Source organism: Rosa chinensis, unplaced genomic scaffold, assembly GCF_002994745.2.
Source record: "Rosa chinensis cultivar Old Blush unplaced genomic scaffold, RchiOBHm-V2 RchiOBHmChr0c05, whole genome shotgun sequence".
In the NCBI taxonomy this organism is placed as follows: Eukaryota; Viridiplantae; Streptophyta; class Magnoliopsida; order Rosales; family Rosaceae; genus Rosa; species Rosa chinensis.
The window spans coordinates 259,002-280,028 of record NW_020126819.1 but is presented as its reverse complement, the minus strand read 5'-3'; the positions used below and the strand labels follow the sequence as shown (position 1 = coordinate 280,028).

Genomic DNA, 21,027 nt, shown 5'->3' with positions numbered 1-21,027 from the left:
CTTTGTTCTCTCATTCCACTTGTGTTTTTATGTTTTTGCATTTTAATTGTTTTGTTTACTTAATTAATTTTCGAAAAAACCAAAAACAAAATCCCCCTTTTTTGTAAATAATGTTTATACTTGTGAATATCTTTGTGAATATTTTACTTTATTTTAATTTTAATTGTTTAATTGTTTGACAATGACAGGTGTACCCTCAATCCCCGGAATAGAACGATCCCTATTTATTACGTACTACTAATGACATTTCAGGGTTAAATTATGCTCTTGCTCATAGCGCATCAGTATTCATGGATGACTTTTCTGTTTTTGGAAAAAGCTTTGATGATTGTCTTAATAATCTGGAAATTATTTTAAAGCGTTGTGTGGAAACTAACCTTGTGCTAAATTGGGAGAAGTGTCATTTTATGGTTAGACAAGGTATAGTTCTAGGACATATTGTCTCTTCTAGGGGAATTGAGGTTGATAAAGCTAAGGTAGACCTTGTGCGTTACTTACCCTCTCCCACTTCTGTGAGAGAGATTCGTTCTTTTCTTGGCCATGCAGGGTTTTACAGGAGATTTATCAAGGATTTCTCCAAGATTTCGAGACCTCTATGCCAACTACTCCAAAAGGATGTGTCGTTTGTGTTTGACAAGGAGTGTCAAGAGGCCTTTGACAAGCTCAAGGAGCTATTGACGTCTGCCCCTATCATGCTACCTCCAGATTGGTCCTTGCCCTTTGAGTTGATGTGTGACGCCTCTGACTATGCAGTTGGAGCTGTTTTGGGGCAAAGGAAGGACAAACGACCGTATGCCATCTACTACGCCTCAAGGACTCTGAATGATGCGCAACTGAACTACTCAACTACAGAGAAAGAGCTCCTTGCAGTTGTTTTTGCCCTTGAGAAGTTTCGTTCCTACTTACTTGGTACCAAGGTGATTATTTATACTGACCATGCAGCTTTGAAGTACTTGATGACCAAGAAGGAGGCGAAACCAAGGCTCATTAGATGGATCCTACTCTTGCAAGAGTTTGACGTTGAAATCAAGGACAAGAAGGGTAGTGAGAACGTGGTAGCTGACCACTTGAGTCGGTTGGTGCACGCAGAAGATCCTCTCCCTTTAGTGGAGACGTTTCCAGATGAACAACTCTTTGGAATCCAGGTAAGTGAACCATGGTATGCGGATATTGTGAATTACATTGTTTCTAGGAAGATTCCTGATACCATGTCACGCGCTCATAGGGATAGGCTTAAGAAAACTGTTAAGCAATATGTTTGGGATGAACCTTATCTGTGGAAATATTGCTCTGATCAATTGATTAGGAGATGTGTGCCTGAACATGAACATAATGCCATACTTTCTTTTTGCCATTCTAAAGCATGTGGAGGTCACTTTGGGTCTAAGAAAACTGCGTTTAAAGTGTTGGAATCTGGGTTCTTTTGGCCAACCTTATTTAAGGATGCATATGCATATTGTTTAACTTGTGATAGATGCCAAAGAACAGGAAATCTAAGCTCTAGAGATCAAATGCCTTTATCCAATATCATAACTGTTGAAATATTTGATGTCTGGGGTATAGATTTCATGGGACCTTTTCCTTCATCTTTTGGATTTCTCTATATCTTGCTTGCTGTGGATTATGTGTCGAAATGGGTGGAAGCAAAAGCCACTCGAACTAATGACTCTAAGGTTGTTGCAGATTTCATCAAGTCTAACATCTTTAGCAGGTTTGGCAGGCCTAGAGTTCTTATTAGTGATGGTGGTTCCCACTTTTGCAATCGAACGATTGAGGCTCTCTTGAAGAAGTATGATGTAACACATAAGGTTTCTACACCTTATCACCCCCAAACAAGTGGACAAGCTGAAGTCTCAAATCGTCAAATCAAGGGAATATTGGAGAAGACTGTGAACCCTAACAGAAAGGATTGGTCCTTGCGCATGGAGGATGCTTTGTGGGCCTACAGAACTGCATACAAAACTCCCATAGGTATGTCCCCATATCGAATTGTCTATGGCAAACCGTGCCATTTACCTGTGGAGTTAGAGCACAAGGCTTGGTGGGCTGTGAAGCAGTTTAACATGGATCTAGATGAGGCTGGGCTTCATAGGAAGCTACAATTGCAAGAGTTAGAGGAGATTAGGAATGATGCTTTCGAAAGTGCCAAGATCTACAAGGACAAGACTAAGGCCTTCCATGATAAGATGATTCGTAGGAAGATTTTTGTTGTGGGACAGAAAGTTCTTTTATTCCATTCTCGTCTTAAACTCTTTCCAGGTAAACTTCGTTCTCGTTGGATTGGACCTTTTGTTATTACTCATGTGTTTCCTCATGGAGCTGTGCAGATAAAGAGTGAACAAACAGGTAACGAGTTCAAAGTGAATGGCCATCGCCTCAAGCCATACTATGAGACATTTGTGGAGGATGAAGTGGAGGATGTACCCCTCCAAAACGCTCCACCACATGAGGATTAAATGGAGGTACAAGTCTAGGCTGAAAGACTATAAACATTAAGCGCTGCTTGGGAGGCAACCCAATTCAGAAGTAGCTGTGAAGGAGTCTACACACGCAGATTTGATTTCTCCTTCCCTATTTCTCTTTATTTTCATATTTTCTTTTTGAACTTAGTAGACATTTTCGTAAATCTCTATCCTTTATGCTTATTTGTTCATTGCATGCTTATGATTGATTACATTGAGGACAATGCAATATTTAAGTGTGGGGGAAGGGATTTACACTTTTGTCTTGAGTCATATATATTGAAAAATACAAAAAAATCGAAAAATGTCAAAAATCAACAAAATTTCGTTGCTTTTATTGAGTCATTGAGTCATGTTTTGGGTGAAACAATTTCTTCATCGTAGGCGCATCTATTAAGGTGTGATGTCTAGGTTTGGTTTGGATACGAGAAGTGCTAGCAAAGGGTCTCGTCCCTCGCTAAACAAGTGAGCTGAGCTCCGCCAAAATCGTTCCCTTCCTTACCTGGTCACATCCCAAAGGAGTTACCGAAAGGAGAAAGGAAATAACCCTAGTCCTTAGTTAACGTCTATTGAGTCTTTATCTTGTGTTATTTTGTTTTGAGTCTTAGGATGCCCTTTCAACTGTCTAGGATGATTCTATATCTCTGAAATTACGACTAAAAGAGAATCACAAAATTGAGATGACTTTAAAATGGTATTCTTTGGTTAATTGAGATATATGAAAAATGTGTGCCTTGTAGTGGATATGGATTTCGTGACTTTGGTACAGAACATGAGCATGTTAAGATGAGTTTTGATTCATAAAAACCCATGTGAGATATTTGAGCCATGTCCCTTTTTCTTGGAGTGATAATTGAAAAATATATTCTTATTTTCTTGGCGATGTTTTGATAATCTCATTATTCTTTCATTTGATTGACTACTTGCCATAGATTAAGTTTGATGGACTAGAGAATGCTAGAATTCACTCTTGTGCTTGTTGAGACGTTTTATCAATACATGGCCCTGATTCTGGAAAGGATAGAGGCACCCTAGGAATCACCACCATTGCCATATAAACCTGTGTCCCTATTTGTGCCCGTCGTGGGACTCCCCTAGATAAACCCCTTTGAGCCTACGTTAAGCCTTTTCTTTCATCACCCTTAAAATCTTTAACCTAAACCTTAGTATAGCTATAACCCTACCCTTTGTTCTAAGAACTTAGTGGAGCTAAATTGAGACTTTACTTGAAGATTTTTGGCGTCCATAATAAAGAATGAGAAGAGGTGAAAGCTCAAGTGTGGGGGTAGACTTGTCCATAAGAGAAAAATGTATGAAAAAGCCGAGAAAAAGAAAGTGAAAAAGAAAAAGTGTACGGCTAGAAAACAAAAGAAAGAAAAAGATGAAATATCTATGGATTTTAGTCCCCCATACTTGGTGAGTTTGGAGTTTACTTTGAATTGAAGGCCCATTACAGAAAAATTTGGCCTTTGTCCAACTCATTAGTAACCAAAGGAAGTTTAGAGTGAAGTTTGGGCCCAACATGAAGACATTAGGCCTCTTTATAACACCCCCATGGGATAGTGACGTTTTTGCATACTTGGTGGATTTCTAGAAGTCTCTCTACATTTGCATGAGCTCCGCTAGGTTTTTAGGACACTTTGTTAAATTCCTTACCCTTCGTTTCTTTAAAACCTTGAGCCATGGCCCCATTACAACCTTTGATAAGACCTTCTTGATCCTTAAGATGGGACAGCCCTTGATGTGGAGATGAGTTACAAGAGTTGAACCTATGGCTTGGGTCCATCTGTGCAAGTAGTTGATATCTTTCATGAGATCTTTAAAAGAAAATTATACATGTGCTTTCGTTTCTTGCATTATGTGATACACTTGCTATCTTTCACATATACTTGAGTGTATAAGCTTTTAAGCATTGCCATGATCTGAGAGAAGAAGAGTGGATATACCTTGTGAGGATTTGAATCATACTTGTTTGAAACATGCTTAACAGAAACCATCACCATTGTTCCAACCAAGTCCTACTTATGTATATGTAAATTATGTGTTTTAATTAACTCTAGAATGCCTAAACATTGATTCTTGGTGAAGTGCTAATCTTGGTGTTATGAAAGTAAGAGATTGCTGAGACAAATAGTTAAAGGGCAATAGAGTCTGTTATGTGTCAAGTCTTTAAATTTTCGTTGAGTCGTAGTCGTGTCTGTGTTGTGATTTTGCTAAGGGACTAGCAAAAGCTAAGTGTGGGGGAATTTGATAGGAGCATTTTAATGCGACGTTTTAACTGCATTTCCCTACATTTTTCTGCGCCATTTCCTTGAAAAATCCCTGTTTGGGAAAGTTTCCATTCTTTGATTGGGAAAGTTCCTTATTGTAGAAAGTTTCCATTTTTGTCTTCATTTCTCATTTTTCATTTTTCATTTCTCATTTCTCATTTTTCATTTCTCATTTCTCATTTCTCATTTCTCATTTCTCATTTTTAGTAAGTTTCTATTTTTCATTTTTAGAAACTTTCCATTTCTCAATTTTAAAAAGTTTCTATTTTTCAAATTAGGTAAGTTTCCATTTTTCATATTAGTTTCTATTTTCAGGACCTCCGAGCTAAAAAGTGGAAATGAATGCACGAATGGAAAGAGGAGCTTGCGAACATCAAGACGAACGAATATGAGAAGAATTGGGCCACACATTTGAGCAGAAATGAAGAAACAAGCTTTCCTAATCCAACTAGGAAACCCTGCGAAATGGAGGAAGGCTTTCCGAGCAAGTTTCCAACGCAACCATGAAAAAGAAATGGAAAAATAATGAGTTTTGCGTTGGAAGATGAGAAGACTTGAAGTTGAAGCAACGAGGCCCAAGAACTCTATGGATTTTCGGCAAAATGGATCAAGGCCCATCAAAAGCCCATGGAATTAGGGTTTGTGACGCATGGAGGAAACCCTAGGGTTGCATTGCCGTGAAAATCAAAAGGAGGAGGCAAAAGTGGCGTGAAAAATCAAGGGAAGAATCGAAGATTACGCAAGAGATTTTCTAGGGTGGAGTTTAAGGAAAGAAATCAAGAAAGAGACCAAATTGCGTCTAGGTTCATTCCTAGAAACCCTAAGCATGTTTTGGCCGAAATATCAAGAAGAAAATCAGAAAATATTCAAGGAATTTCGGCAAGAATATATTAGGGTATCTCCTTGGAGTTTTATGATTGGTTGGATGACACACTAGGGCTTACTTGGCAATTTCTCATTGGTGGAAGGCATGTGGAATTATTAATTTAATTCCTTGGTAAATAAATCAGAAAACTCACGGCTTGGAAGTCAAGACATGCCGTTCACTATATATACACTCACCCTAGACGTTCCAGGAACCACTTTACAATTCAGAAAATTCTCTCTACGCGCGGAAGCTCTCTCCATTCTCTAGTGCAACTTTTGGCGTTTTCAAGCAAGGAAGGAAGAAGCAAGCTTAGGCCGTGAGCATCATCATCCATTCCACCTTGAAGCCGTGTACTTTGAAGCTTGCTTTCGAGTTTCATTAGTTCATCATTCGAGTTATTCATCCATCTCTCCATTCACGGTGTAATTCAACCTTCTTTCTTGTAATCACTTTTGATTCTCCTTGTTTGATTTCGTTGGATGTTGTTCTAGTTAACGTTTATGTTTGAACAAGGTTTATATTCTGAAAATTTATGATTGATTAAGGATTTTCGATTTCTATGTTGTGATTCCAAAGTTGCTTATGTGTGATTGTTCGATTGAGTTTGCTTTATAGATAACTTTTGTATTTTAATCTTATGTGGTTCGAAACACTTAGGGTTTTGATATAATTGGTGCTAGGTTTAAGAACATGAAATCGACTTTTCGTTTTGTGTAAACTTGAATCAAAGTAGTAAAGGTTTTGGACAAAAATCGAATTCAATTGAAGAGGATTGCAATTAGGTGAACTTATTCATACTAAGTTGTACACTTGAGTTGATAGCCTTTCCTTGAACTTCTTGCGTTGAACATGTATGATTGACTAGCTTTCTAGGGTTTGATTACATGTTTGATAGGATTAATCTATGTGCTTTCATTTAGATTAATTAGCATTGAAAAGTAAAATATGGGAAATCGTTTGCTTTCGAATGTTTCACATGATCAACTCCTTTCACATGACTTGGAAGAACAATATAGGTTTGTATTCGAATTTAATCATGAAATCGGTTTTAATCTTTGTTTCTTACATATCATTCTTGTATTTGTGTTTTTGTTTATACTTAGTTTTATTCTTTCTTTTAATTTTCGAAAACCAAAACCTAAAACCTCCCCTAAATCGTAAATTGTGTTTATATTATGTAAATATTATACTTTGTTTTATTTTAATTGTTTATATTGTCCTACATTGACAGGTGTACCCTCAATCCCCGGAATAGAACGATCCCTACTTGCTTATACTACTAATGATATTTCTAGGGTTAAATTATATGCTTGCTTTGAGCGTATCACTATCTAATTGAAGCTCACGAAATTGAAGTGGAGTGGTAACTTGGATGTCAAAGAGATCCGAGTTTTTCTTAAGCTTTTCAATCCGTGCTTGAATGACGTGGAGGGGCGTTTTGGTGTACTTGGGTGGTTCAGACGATCCAGACATTCATTGATCCTGAAATAGAATAAAGAATAAAGTTAGTAAGGTATAAACAAGACGTGGACCAAGGTATACACATTAAAACGTCACATATATACAAGTATACACATGTCAACGAAAATTATAGTGGTTAGTTACAATCTTCTACAACTTTCGAATTAATCAATTTCAATAAGAGTTTTGCAAGTCAAGGTTTGGACGTGCGGCCCAGAGATTCTAATGTTAATACAAGTCTCCCCCCTTTATCTTTTGGTAACTCTTTTGGCACAGAGCCAGGTAGTAGAGGAACGATTTTGGCGGAGCTACTCCCACATAGTGGTTTTGGCCCTCTTGTAAGCACTTCTCGTATCCAATCAACCTAGACACCCTGTGTTACTAAGGTGCGCCGCAGAGATAAAAGGAGTTGCTTGACAAGTATTAATAAAAGAACTCTCACCTATTCCGTTATGACTCACATCCTTCTTACCAAAGCCAATTCTTTCGAAAATTGTCTAAGTGTATGACTTCAATAAGACATAATGAACCATTGTTTTGGACGTGCGGCCCAAGTCCTTGCCTCCACACATACTTCTTCTCAAATCCTTTGGGCAACCTTACTGAAATGGCCAGTGCGGGGGAGGACGAACACGAGAGGTAGAAACCATTTTGGCACAAGCTACTCCCACATAGTGGTTTAGGCTCGTTTGATTGCACTTCTGGATTCAAAACCCATCATGGACGTTGTCCCCTTCCTAGTCACCATTTCACATAGGCTATACTTACTTAGATAAGAAAAGGCCTAAGTGTAAGACATTTTTCAAGTGTTAATAAAAGCCGCCCTCAACCTTAAAAGATCTGAATCAGGTGCTAATAAGGGGTTAAGGCTAATATCAACAAACGAGACTTCACCTATTCCATAATAGTTCAAAATCCCTTACCAAAATCATACCTTAGTGGCGTTTTCATCACATGAAGACTTTTCAATCCCCGGCAACGGCGCCAAAAATTGATACGTGCAAAGCATCGCCAATTTAAACCCTGAAAAATATCATCATTAGTATAGAGCAAATAGGGTATCGAACAAACCGGGGATTGAGGGTGCTAACATGTGAGAAACAAATTAAAGAATAGAATATACAATTCTACGAAAATTACAAATTTACAAGTACAAACATGCATAAATTTCGAACAACAAAAGAAACAACAAAGAGTTAGAGAGCAATCTTACATTCACACGAATTAGAAAACAAAGAATGAGAGAATAACAAAAATATACAAGTATATATATAGGCATGGACGAAAATAAGAGAGAAAATAAGTTAGAAAAGGTTTAGAAATCCTACTCCTATTTATACACAATTTACAAGTCCATATCACATTGGGAATCCATATACAACAAGGATTAAGATTACTTAATTACTAAGAAAACAAATTATTGACCAAGTCAAACATTAAATCCTAAGTCAAAACTAACTCTAACTACTTTCCCTAAAATTTAGGAACCTATCCCTTAAATTAAGGAGACCTAACAAACTCATAACAAACTCCTAAAAAACACTAAAACTAAAAACAAACACATATTTACTATTCACGGAGACACTATTCACGAAATTAAAAACATTTTTTTTATTTTTTTTTTATTTAACTAAGTTAACATGCTACCTAAAAATCTAAGTTAATTTTATTTATTTACACAAACAAGAAAACATAAAGATAGGGGGGTTTTTAAAGATTGAAATCGAAATTTTCAGAAAGTAAACAAAGATTAAAATTGTTTTTATTTACAAAGGTGGGAAAAGAAGAATCTTTGAAGAACAATTTTTCAAGAACTTAATCAAGAACAACATATTCATGCATCCCTTAATCTTGTTAATTACCATGGAACATCATCAACCAAGAAACAAAGATCAACGCAACCAATGTCCCTTATTTTACTTCCCTTTACTTAGTCAATTAAGCAACGCACTTAATCCAACATATTTCAAACGCAGGTATCACACAATCAACGCAACTCATGATCTCATGCATTCGAATCATTAAGAACAAGTGAAAGTTTGGTCAATGAACATGCAAATCCAAGTACTCAACGCAAGTCAATTCATCACATGCATAATCTGATTTCGACCTTTGTCCAAAGCCTTTACTACTTAAGTGAATTAGGGTTACAACGCATAAACCTAATTACTAGCTCCAATTACATGCAATCACTCTAAGTTTCGAACCAAAGAACAAGAACATGCAAAAGTTTTCCATAAAACAAAATCAGATCATCATTCCATGAAATCGGCAATTAACAAGAATCAAACATACACAAACACATCAAACATTGAAAAGACTATCCAAATCGCATCCAAAAATCAGAAAACTAACTCATGGTTTCGGTTTTACACAAAGAAAATCAAAACAGAAATTTCTATCTAACAAGTTACAAAACCGAGAAGAAAACATGATGAAGATGGTAAGAACAACCCTTAGACACGTCCCAAGGTCCAACGCAGATCCAAGGCGGCGGCACAAAAGTGAAGATCACAGCAAAGATGGAGGATGGCACGGCTAGAACTTGCAAGACGCGAAAACCTGAAACTCAAGAGCAAACCGGTGAGAAACGAAATTGTGGAGAATAATGTGCAACCCCTGAACGTCTAATACACAAGGTATATATAGTAGAACGTCTCAAGGCACTCCCAATTCGTTTCTACTTGGTTTCTCTTAGTTCGTGTTGATTTAGGACTCCTTTGGCACAAAACAGATTTCCGGCAGGATTGACCTCAGTCCACTAAAACGACCATAACTTCCTCTAGAAAATAGTTATTGATGAGCTGTAAAAATCTCTGGAAACTAGACATCTGTAGCTTTCCAACCATATAAAGATCATAATTTTCTGAGCTCTGAGAGATTTATTACACTCCGTTGAAGTTGACTGATCTGCACAGGCAGATTTCCGAATCTGTATTGGTTTCGACTTTTAATGCACAAGTTGAGTCCAATTCGGTTTTCCTTCACATCACATGCCTCTCACATGCCTTCCACGCCTATTCTGAAGTAGAAACGTCAAGAACCTTCAAGAACCCTCAAGAATCTCACGAAATTCCAATCCTTACTCAACAAGAAGTCCAAATTCCATATTGCTTTGTAATTCGAATCTCTTGTTGCTTCCTCTTCCATGTGCACGGCATATGATCTTCTTGAGTCTTCTAGATGCTTCATGAACGTTCCAAAGCTCTCCTAGTGCGAGTAGAACTCCATATGCAAGTAGGTTTTCTAGTTGAATACTGCTTCCTTTTCCGAGATGCTTCCACACTCTTCCGGAACCTTCTTGAGTAATCCTTATCCAACAGGGACTCCTTATCACACTAGGATTCCTTATTCGAGTAGAATTGGGTTTCCTTGTTCAAGTAGAACTTCTGATTTCCGCGACTTAAGAGTTTGAATCCAAGTCAGCTTCTGATTCCTACTCCAACTAGGATTCCTTTTCCTAGTCAAACTGAGAGAACTTCTATTTCTTCATTTCTTTCCATTTCTGCGCCACTTGTGCTTCCTTAGCCATTTTCGGACTTTGAGACTCCATTTAACCTGAAAAACACTAACTAAGTTAAATTGATCAAGATAAAGGAAATAACTCAGCAAAATATAGGGTTTAATCATTATAAACGTCGCATTTTATGCCCCTATCAAATTCCCCCACACTTAGCTTTTGCTAGTCCCTTAGCAAAATCAACATAACAAACCAAAAAGACTAAGACACAAACAAAGAAACTAACGAAAATACTAAGTATAGAAAACGAAAATCAAAGACTCAAGACTCAAAAGAAACAAACATATAACACAAAAAGACTTAAACGAAAATCAAAACCAAAAACAAAGACCAAGACGTTGACACACACAATGACCTCTAAGCCCTTTAACATATTGTCTCAGAAATCTCTTACTTTCAAGTCACCAAGATTAGCACTTAACCAAGCATCACATCGTCAAGATATTCAAGAACTAATTACAAAATATAATCCACATATAAGCATGTAAGACTTGGGGGTAAACAATGGTGATGGGTTCTTTAACATATTTCAAATAAGTCATGATTCAAACCTCACATGGATAAATCACTCTTTCTTCTCTCAGATTCAAGGCTCATGCTTAAAAGCTTATCACTCAAGTATATGTGAAAGAATAGCAAGTGTATCACATATATATAAGAAACGAAAGCACATATATTATTTTTTTTTTTCAAAGATCTCATGAAAGATATCAACCACTTGCACGGATGAACCCAAGCCATAAGTTCAACAGTTATAACTCATCTCCACAGATCAAAGGCTGTCCCATCTTAAGGATCAAAGAGGTCTTACAATTAAGGTTGTAATGGGGCCAAGGCTAAAGGTTAAAAGAAACGAAGGGATAGGAAGATCACAAAGTATCCTAAAAACCTAGTAGAGCACTTGTTGATGTAGAGAGACCAAATTTCGAATTCCACCAAAGCATATAGACGCCAAGTATCCTTCAAAGGCTTATAAAAGGGCCAAGTACCATCATGTTGGGCCCAAACTTCATTCTAACCTTCTTTCGAACAAGTGAATTGGACAAAGACCAAATTTTTCAACAATGGGCCTTCACTTCAAAGCAAACTCCAAATCCACTAAGTATAGGGGACTAAAATCCATAAACATAAACAATAATATATTTTTCTCTTAATTGCCGAAATATTTATTTCTCTTTTTTTCTTCTTTCTTTGATTCTTTTCTTTTTTTTTGGCAACAGATACAATATTTCTCTTATGGACAAGTCTACCCCCACACTTGAACTTCTTCATGTCTTCAAAATCCTCCTTGACGCCAAAACTCCAAGCAAAGTCTCAAAAATATGCTCCACTAAGTCTTTAGAACAAAGGGTACGGATATAACTATACTAAGGTTAAGGGTTAAGGAGTTTTGAGGGTGATGAAAGAAAAAGGCTCAATGTAGGCTCAAAATGGTTAAACTAGAGGGGTCCCACGACGGGCACAAATGGGGACACAGGCTATATTTGGCAATGGTGGTAAAATCCTAAGTAAGTACCTTTATCCTTTCCAGAATCAGGGCCATATATTGATCATAAACGTCTCAATGAGCATAACAGTGAATTCTAGCATTCTCTAGTTCATCAAACTTAATCTATGGCAAGTAATCAATCAAGATGAAAGAATAATGAGATCAACAAAATCATCGCCAAGAAAATAAGAGTATATTCATTTTTTCATTAATCACTCACAAAGAAAGGGCACATGGCTCAAATTCTCACAAGGGTTATTATGAATCACAACTTATCTTCCACATATTCATATTCTGTACCAAAGTTACGCATGCACCATATCTACTACACATTCATATGCTTTTCATACATCATAGTTAACCAAAGAATATCATCAAACATTATCTCAATCTTGTGATCCTCTTTTAGCCTTAATTTCGGAGATATAAGCTCATCCTAGACAGTTAGAAGGGCATCCTAAGACTCGATCACAAAACAAAACAAAAACAAACACATAAGTGACGCAACAAACAAGACTAAAACGTTTTGGACTTAGGGTTATTTCCCTTCTCCTTTCGGTAACTCCTTTGGAACATGACCAGGTGAAGAGAGGAATGATTTTGGCGGAGCTCAGCTCACTTGATTGACAGGGGACGAGACCCTTTGTCAGCACTTCTCATATCCAAACTAGATCTTAGACATCATATCCCATTGGATGCGCCTACGATGAAGAAGATATTTACCCAAAATTCATTTTGACTCTAACAATAAACAACAAAACAATAACACAAGTATAAAAATTGAAACATGGAGCACAAAACCTAAAACAAAAGTTAACGCAAAATTTTTTTATTTTCTGATTTTTCCGATTTTTTATTTTGTTTTCTTTTTATAACCACACAACTAGCTCCTAAAAACAAAGTGAAACGTTATACCCTTCCCCCACACTTAAATCATGCATTGTCCTCAATGTATAAACAGGTATAAAGCATACAAAACATTAAACAAGCATGGCATAAGAGTTAACGCAAGAAACCCAAAAACAAAGCAAAATTTCACGAAAATAAAGAGAAAGGGAGGAGTTCAAGAAAGCAAATCTGCGTTGATGGCTCCTCCACAGCTACGGATGAAATGGGTTGCCTCCCATGCAGCGCTTAATGTTTAAAGTCTTTCAGCCTAGACTTGCACCTTCATTTAGTCCTCTGGTTGTTGATGTCGCTTTTATCGAGCGACCAATTTAACCCTGAAATGTCATTAGTAGTATAAAGTAAATAGGGATCGTTCTATTCCGGGGATTGAGGGTACACCTGTCATTATCAAACAATTAAACAATTAAAATTAAAACAAAGTATAATATTTACAAAAATAAAACAAAATATATACATATTTACGAAAAAGGGGGGATTTTTGATTTTGGTTTTCTATTTTCGAAAATAAAAGCTAACTAAATAATTAAAAACGCAAAAACATAAAAATATAAATGGAATGTAAGAACAAAGATCAAAGTCGAAACTCATGATTAAAATTGATTCAAGTTCATCATTGTTCATCATAGTCATGCAAGAGGAGTTGATCATGTGAAACGTTCAAAAGCAAACAATTTCCCATATTTTACTTTCAATGCTAATTAACCTAAGTGAAAGCACCTAGATTAATTCTATCAAACATGCAATCAAGCCCTAGAAAGCTAGTCAATCATGTCATGTTTAACGCAATAAACACCTAGAAAGGCTATCAACTCAAATGTGCAACTTAGTATGAAAAAGTCCACCTAATTGCAATCTTCTTTGATTAAATTCGGTTTTTGTACAAAACCTTTACTACTTATCGATTCAAGAACACAAAACCAAAAAGTTGATTCATGTTCTCAAATTCGTAGCAACATTCATATAAAAACCCTAAATGTTTCGAACCATTCAAGATAAACATACAAAAGATTTCTATCATGCAAATTTAATCAAACACTCACACAAAAGCAACCATAAATCGCAATATATGAATCTGAAAATTAACAATTCATCATAAAATTTCAGAAAACAATACTTGTTCATACATATGTGTCAACTAAGGCAAAACCAACGAAAATACAAAGCAAAGGTACAAGGAGAATCGGATTACACCGTGATGAAGATGAGATGAATGAAGTGATGATGTGGTCTCTTGAATTTCGAAAGCAATCTTCAAGGTGGAGGGTGGATGGTGTGCACGGCTTGTCTTCTTCTTCCTTGGCCTTGCTTGCACTTCGTGGTTGCCCTAGAGGATGGAGAAGAACACGGCTAGGCTAGAGAGATTTCTGAATTATTTTCTCAAAGTATAAACGCAAAAGTGTGGAAAATTCGGAACCCTTGACGTTGAGAGAAGAGAGGAATATATAGGGGACGGCTTCTAGGTCTTCAATCCGTCCACAACCCTAGCAAAGCTCACGGCAATCTCTTGCTTCCTCCACATAATTTTCTCCAATGATTTCGTGCCACATAAGCCCTATGAGGTGGTGCAACCAATCACAAAATTCCAATATAAATTCCCTAAATAATCTTGCCGAAATATATATAGATATTTTCTGATTTCCTTCACCAATTTCGGCAACAATATACTTAGAGAATAAAGGGGGACGAACCTAGACTCCTTTGAGAGCTTTTTGTGTTCAACACATATTCTCTTTCCTTTAAAAGCTCCCTAAGAAATCTCCACGAAATCTCTTTATTTTTTTCTGATTTTTCCTCACGGCAAAACCCTTGTTTTTCTCTTCATTATCTTTTGCCGAATTCCCTAGGGTTTGCACGGCATCCCCTTGTTTTCCTCTTGGCTTGGACGGCTAGGTCTTCTAGGGTTTTATCTCTTGATTTATTTCCATAAAAATAACCCTAGAAAATCTCCATAGAAAATCTTCTTTATTTTCTGATTTTTGGACGCCTCTTCCTTGTTTCTCTCATGCAATTTCACGGCAAACATATCTTTAGGGCTAGGGTTTGCGTCACAAACCCTAGTGTCATGGGCTTTGATGGGCCATTATCCAATTTGCCGAAAATCCAAGGAGTTCTTGGGCCTCGTTGCTTCATCTTCAAGCCTTCTCATTTTCCAACGCAAAACACATTATTTTTCCATTTCTTTTTCATGGTTGCGTTGGAAACTTGCTAGGGAAACCTTCCTCCATTTCGTAGGATTTCCTGGTTGGACTAGGAAAGCTTGTTTCTTCATTTCTGCTCAAATGTGTGGGCCATTTTCTCTCATGTTCGTTCGTCTTGATGTTCGCAAGCTCCTCTTTCCATTCGTGCGTTCATTTCCACTTTCTAGCTCGGAGGTCCTGAAAATAGAAACTATACTTAAAATAGAAACTTTCTAAAAAATGAAAATAGAAACTTACTAAAAATGAAAAATAGAAACTTTCCAGAAATGAGAAATGAAAAATGAGAAATGAGAAATGAGAAATGAAAAATGAAGACAAAAATGGAAACTTTCTACAATAAGGAACTTTCCCAATCAAAGAATGGAAACTTTCCCAAACAGGGATTTTTCAAGGAAATGGCGCAGAAAAGTGTAGGGAAATGCAGTTAAAACGTCGCATTAAAATGCTCCTATCAAATTCCCCCACACTTAGCTTTTGCTAGTCCCTTAGCAAAATCAAACTAAGACACACACTAAGACTCAACGAAAATTTAAAGACTTGACAAAAACAATGACTCTATTGCCCTTCAACTATTTGTCTCAGCAATCTCTTACTTTCATAACACCAAGATTAGCACTTAACCAAAATTCAATGTTAGGCATTCGAGAGTTAATTAAAACACATAACTTACATATACACAAGTAGGATTTGGTTGAAACAATGGTGATGGTTTCTGTTAAGCATGTTTCAAACAAGTATGATTCAACTCCTCACAAGTTATATCCACTCTTTCTTCTATCAGATCATGGCAATGCTTAAAAGCTTATACACTCAAGTATATGTGAAAGATAGCAAGTGTATCACATAATGCAAGAAACGAAAGCACATGTATAATTTTCTTTTAAAGATCTCATGAAAGATATCAACTACTTGCACAGATGGACCTAAGCCATAGGTTCAACTCTTGTAACTCATCTCCACATCAAGGGCTGTCCCATCTTAAGGATCAAGAAGGTCTTCTTAAAGGTTGTAATGGGGCCAAGGCTCAAGGTTTTAAGAAATGAAGGGTAAGGATTTATCAAAGTGTCCTAAAAACCTAGCAGAGCACATGTAGATGTAGAGACCTCAAGAAATCCACCAAGGCATTGCAAAAACGTCACTTTCCCTAGAGGTAACATAAAAGGGGCCTAATGTCTTCATGTTGGGCCCAATCTTCATTGTAAACTTCCCTTGAACTATAGTGAATGGACAAAGGCCAAATTTTTCTGTAGTGGGCCTTCAGTTCAACGTAAACTCCAAAATCACCAAGTATGGGGGACTAAAATCCATAAACATTTTTCTTTCTTTTCTTTTTAGCCGTATACATTTTTTTTTTTCTTTTTTTTTTTTTTTTTTTCTTTTTCTCGGCTTTTTCATATATTTTTCTTTTATGGACAAGTCTACCCCCACACTTTAACTTTCACCTCTTCTCAATTTTTCATCCTTAGCACCAAACCCACGAAGTATGTCTCAAAAGATAGCTCCACTAAGTTCTTAGAACAAAGGGTAGGGTTTTAACTATACTAAGCTTCATGGTTAAGGGTTTTAAGGGTGATGAATGAAAAGGCTTAATGTAGGCTCAAAGGGGCTTATCTAGGGGAGTCCCACGACGGGCACAAATGGGGACACAAGTTTATATGGCAATGGTGGTAATTCCTAGGATACCTCTATCCCTTCCAGAATCAGGGCCATGTATTGACAAACGTCTCAACAAGCACAAGAGTGAATTCTAGCATTCTCTAGTCCATCAAACTTAATCTATGGCAAGCAATCAATCAAATGAAGAATAATGAGATCATCAAAATATCGCCAAGAAAATAAGAATATATTTTTCATTTCACTCCAAGAAAAAGGGACATGGCTCAATTATCTCACATGGGCTTATATGAATCAAAACTCATCCTAACATGCTCATATTCTGTACCAAAGTTTTCGAATCCATATCCACTACAAGGCACACATTTTTCATATATCTCAATTAACCAAAGAATACCATGTTTAAAAATCATCTCAATCTTGTGATCCTCTTTTAGTCATGATTTTAGAGATATAGAATCATCCTAGACAGTTGAAAGGGCATCCTAAGACTCAAAACAAAAACAAAAGCAACGAAAATTTTTAAATTTTTGACATTTTTTTTTTTTTTTTTGTATTTTTCAATATATGACTCAAGATAAAAGTGTAAATCCCTTCCCCCACACTTAAATATTGCATTGTCCTCAATGTAATCAATAAAAAGCATGCAATGAAACACTTAAGCATATAGGGATGAAATTTACGAAAATGACTACCAACATAAAGAAAAATTGGAGAAGTAAAAGGGAGAGATAAAACAAATCTGCGTTGATGACTCCTCCACAGCTACTTCAGAATTGGGTTGCCTCCCAAGCAGCGCTTAATGTTTATAGTCTTTCAGCCTAGACTTGTACCTCCATTTAATCCTCAGGGTTTGGAACGTTTTGGAGGGGTACATCCTCCACTTCATGTTCCACAAATGCCTCATAGTAAGGCTTCAAGCGATGGCCATTCACTTTGAACTCGTTGCTTGTATGTTCACTCTTTATCTGCACAGCTCCATGAGGAAACACATGAGTGATAACAAAAGGTCCAATCCAACGAGAACGAAGCTTACCTGGGAAGAGTTTGAGACGAGAATGGAAGAGAAGAACTTTTTGACCCACAACAAAAGTCTTTCTTCGAATCATTTTGTCATGGAATGCCTTAGTCTTATCCTTGTAAATTTTAGCACTTTCAAAGGCATCATTCCTTATCTCCTCTAACTCTTGCAATTGCAACTTCCTATGAAGCCCAGCTGCATCCATATCCATGTTGAACTGCTTCACAGCCCACCAAGCTTTGTGCTCCAACTCCACAGGTAAATGGCAAGGTTTGCCATAGATAATTCGATATGGTGACATACCTATGGGAGTTTTGTATGCAGTTCTGTAGGCCCACAAAGCATCCTCTAGACGCAAGGACCAGTCCTTCCTGTTGGGGTTCACAGTCTTCTCCAATATCCCCTTAATCTGACGATTAGAGACCTCAGCCTGCCCACTAGTTTGTGGGTGATAAGGTGTAGAAACCTTATGTGTGACATCATATCTCTTCAAGAGAGCCTCAATCGTCCGATTGCAAAAATGGGATCCTCCATCACTAATGAGAACTCTAGGCATTCCAAACCTGCTAAAGATGTTAGACTTGATAAAATCTGCAACAACCTTAGAGTCATTAGTTCTAGTGGCCTTTGCTTCCACCCATTTGGAAACATAGTCCACTGCAAGTAAGATATAGAGAAACCCAAAAGATGAAGGGAAAGGTCCCATGAAATCTATACCCCAGACATCAAATATTTCAACAGTTATTATATTGGACAATGGCATTTGATCTCTAGGACCTCGATTTCCTGTTCTTTGGCACTTATCACAAGTTAAACAATAGGCATGTGCATCCCTAAATAATGTTGGCCAATAGAACCCAGACTCTAGCACCTTAAACGCAGTCTTCTTAGACCCAAAGTGTCCCCCACATGCTTTAGAGTGGCAAAAAGAAAGTATAGCATTATGTTCATGTTCAGGCACACATCTCCTAATCAATTGATCAGAGCAATACTTCCACAAATAAGGTTCATCCCAAACATATTGCTTAACAGTTTTCTTAAGCCTATCCTTATGAGCACGTGACATGGTATCAGGAATCTTTCTAGACACAATATAATTCACAATGTCTGCATACCATGGTTCACTTACCTGGATTCCAAAGAGTTGTTCATCTGGAAACGTCTCCACCAGAGGGAGACGGTCTTCTGCATGCACTAAGCGACTCAAGTGGTCAGCTACCACGTTCTCACTACCCTTCTTGTCCTTGATTTCCACGTCGAATTCTTGCAAGAGTAGGATCCATCTGATGAGCCTTGGTTTCGCCTCCTTCTTGGTCATCAAGTATTTCAAAGCTGCATGGTCAGTAAAGATAGTAACTTTGGTACCAAGTAAGTAAGAGCGAAACTTCTCAAGGGCAAAGACAACTGCAAGGAGCTCTTTCTCTGTGGTGGAGTAATTCATTTGTGCATCATTGAGAGTCCTTGAGGCGTAGTAGATGGCATAGGGCAGCTTGTCCTTCCTTTGCCCTAAAACAGCTCCAACTGCATAGTCAGAGGCATCACACATTAACTCAAAGGGCAAGGACCAGTCTGGAGGTAACATGATGGGGGCAGATGTCAACAACTCCTTAAGCTTGTCAAAAGCTTCTTGACACTCCTTGTCAAAGTGGAAGGGCACATCCTTCTGGAGTAGTTGACATAAGGGTCTCGAAATCTGAGAGAAGTCCTTGATGAACCTCCTATAAAAACCTGCATGGCCAAGGAAAGAACGAATCTCTCTCACAGAAGTGGGAGAGGGTAAGTGACGCACAATATCAACCTTGGCTTTATCAACCTCTATACCCCTAGCAGAGACAATATGTCCTAGAACTATTCCTTGCTTAACCATAAAATGACATTTTTCCCAGTTTAAGACAAGGTTAGTTTCCATGCATCGTTTCAGAATTATTTCCAGATTATTAAGACAATCATCAAAATTCTTTCCAAAAACTGAAAAGTCATCCATGAATACCTCTATGATTTTCTCAATATAATCTGAAAAGATACTTACCATACATCTCTGAAACGTACCTGGAGCGTTGCAAAGTCCGAAGGGCATACGTCTATAGGCAAATGTTCCAAAGGGGCAAGTGAAGGTTGTCTTCTCTTGATCTTCATTTGCAATTGCAATCTGGTTGTAACCAGAGTATCCATCCAGGAAGCAGTAGTAGTCATGTCCAGCTAGGCGCTCAAGCATCTGGTCAATGAATGGCAGAGGAAAGTGGTCTTTCCTTGTGGTTGCGTTGAGCCTCCTATAGTCAATGCACACTCTGTGGCCTGTGACTGTCCTTTGGGGCACCAGTTCGTTATCAGCATTCTTTACCACAGTGATCCCAGACTTCTTGGGCACGACCTGAACTGGGGAGACCCACTTGGAGTCTGAAATAGGGTAGATCACCCCACAATCAAGGAGTTTGATAACCTCCTTCTTCACTACTTCCATCATTGGAGGGTTGAGACGACGTTGAGCCTCTCTAGTGGGTTTAGACCCCTCCTCTAGAAGTATCCTGTGGACGCAAGTTGTAGGGCTGATTCCCTTGATATCCGCCAATGTCCATCCTATGGCGGTCTTGTGTTGCTTCAACATTTCCACCAACTTCTCTTCTTGTGGAGTTGTTAGTGCAGAGGACACAATCACTGGCAAGGTTTCCTTGTCCCCTAAGTAGACATACTTCAAATGGTCTGGAAGAGGTTTTAGCTCAAGTTCTGGGGCCTGGACCACTGAAGGTAATGTCTTGTTAGTGGATAACTGAATGGACAAAGGAGAAACAGACTTACCTATAAAGGGTGATGCCTCAAGGAAGGAGACGTTTTCAATGATTTTATCCTCACAAGTGTCTTTCAACTTGTCCTCTGAGATGGTGACGCCTTCCTTTGTATAGCCTACCCCACTCTCAAGGGTAGTGACTAGGGTATCCTCATGCATAACATCAAACATTTTCTGCGCAAGTTCATCTAAAATGTCAGCAGAAAAACAATCATTAACCTCTAGGGGATACCTCATGGCTTCAAAGATGTTAAAGCCAATAATGTCACCATCGAACTCCATTGTAAGAGAGCCTTCATACACATCAATCTTCGTCCTAGCTGTCCTTAAGAAAGGACGTCCCAAAAGCAATGGAGTGGAACTTACAGGGGAGTCCTCCATTTCCAATACATAAAAATCAGCTGGGAAGATAAGATGGTTAACCTGTACA

The 21,027-nt window shown here is 37.7% G+C and overlaps 1 protein-coding gene across 1 annotated transcript in view; it reads left to right on the top strand.

The window, feature by feature from the left end:
* Positions 1 to 1,622: 1,622 nt before the first annotated feature.
* Positions 1,623 to 21,027, top strand: part of LOC112181202 — a gene marked incomplete at both ends in the record, with an annotated part of 163,941 nt that continues 144,536 nt past the window's right edge. Inside the window, one exon of the mRNA XM_024319647.1 lies at positions 1,623 to 1,844. Coding sequence (XP_024175415.1) covers positions 1,623 to 1,844 — 222 coding nt within the window. The remainder of the gene's footprint in view (positions 1,845 to 21,027) is intronic.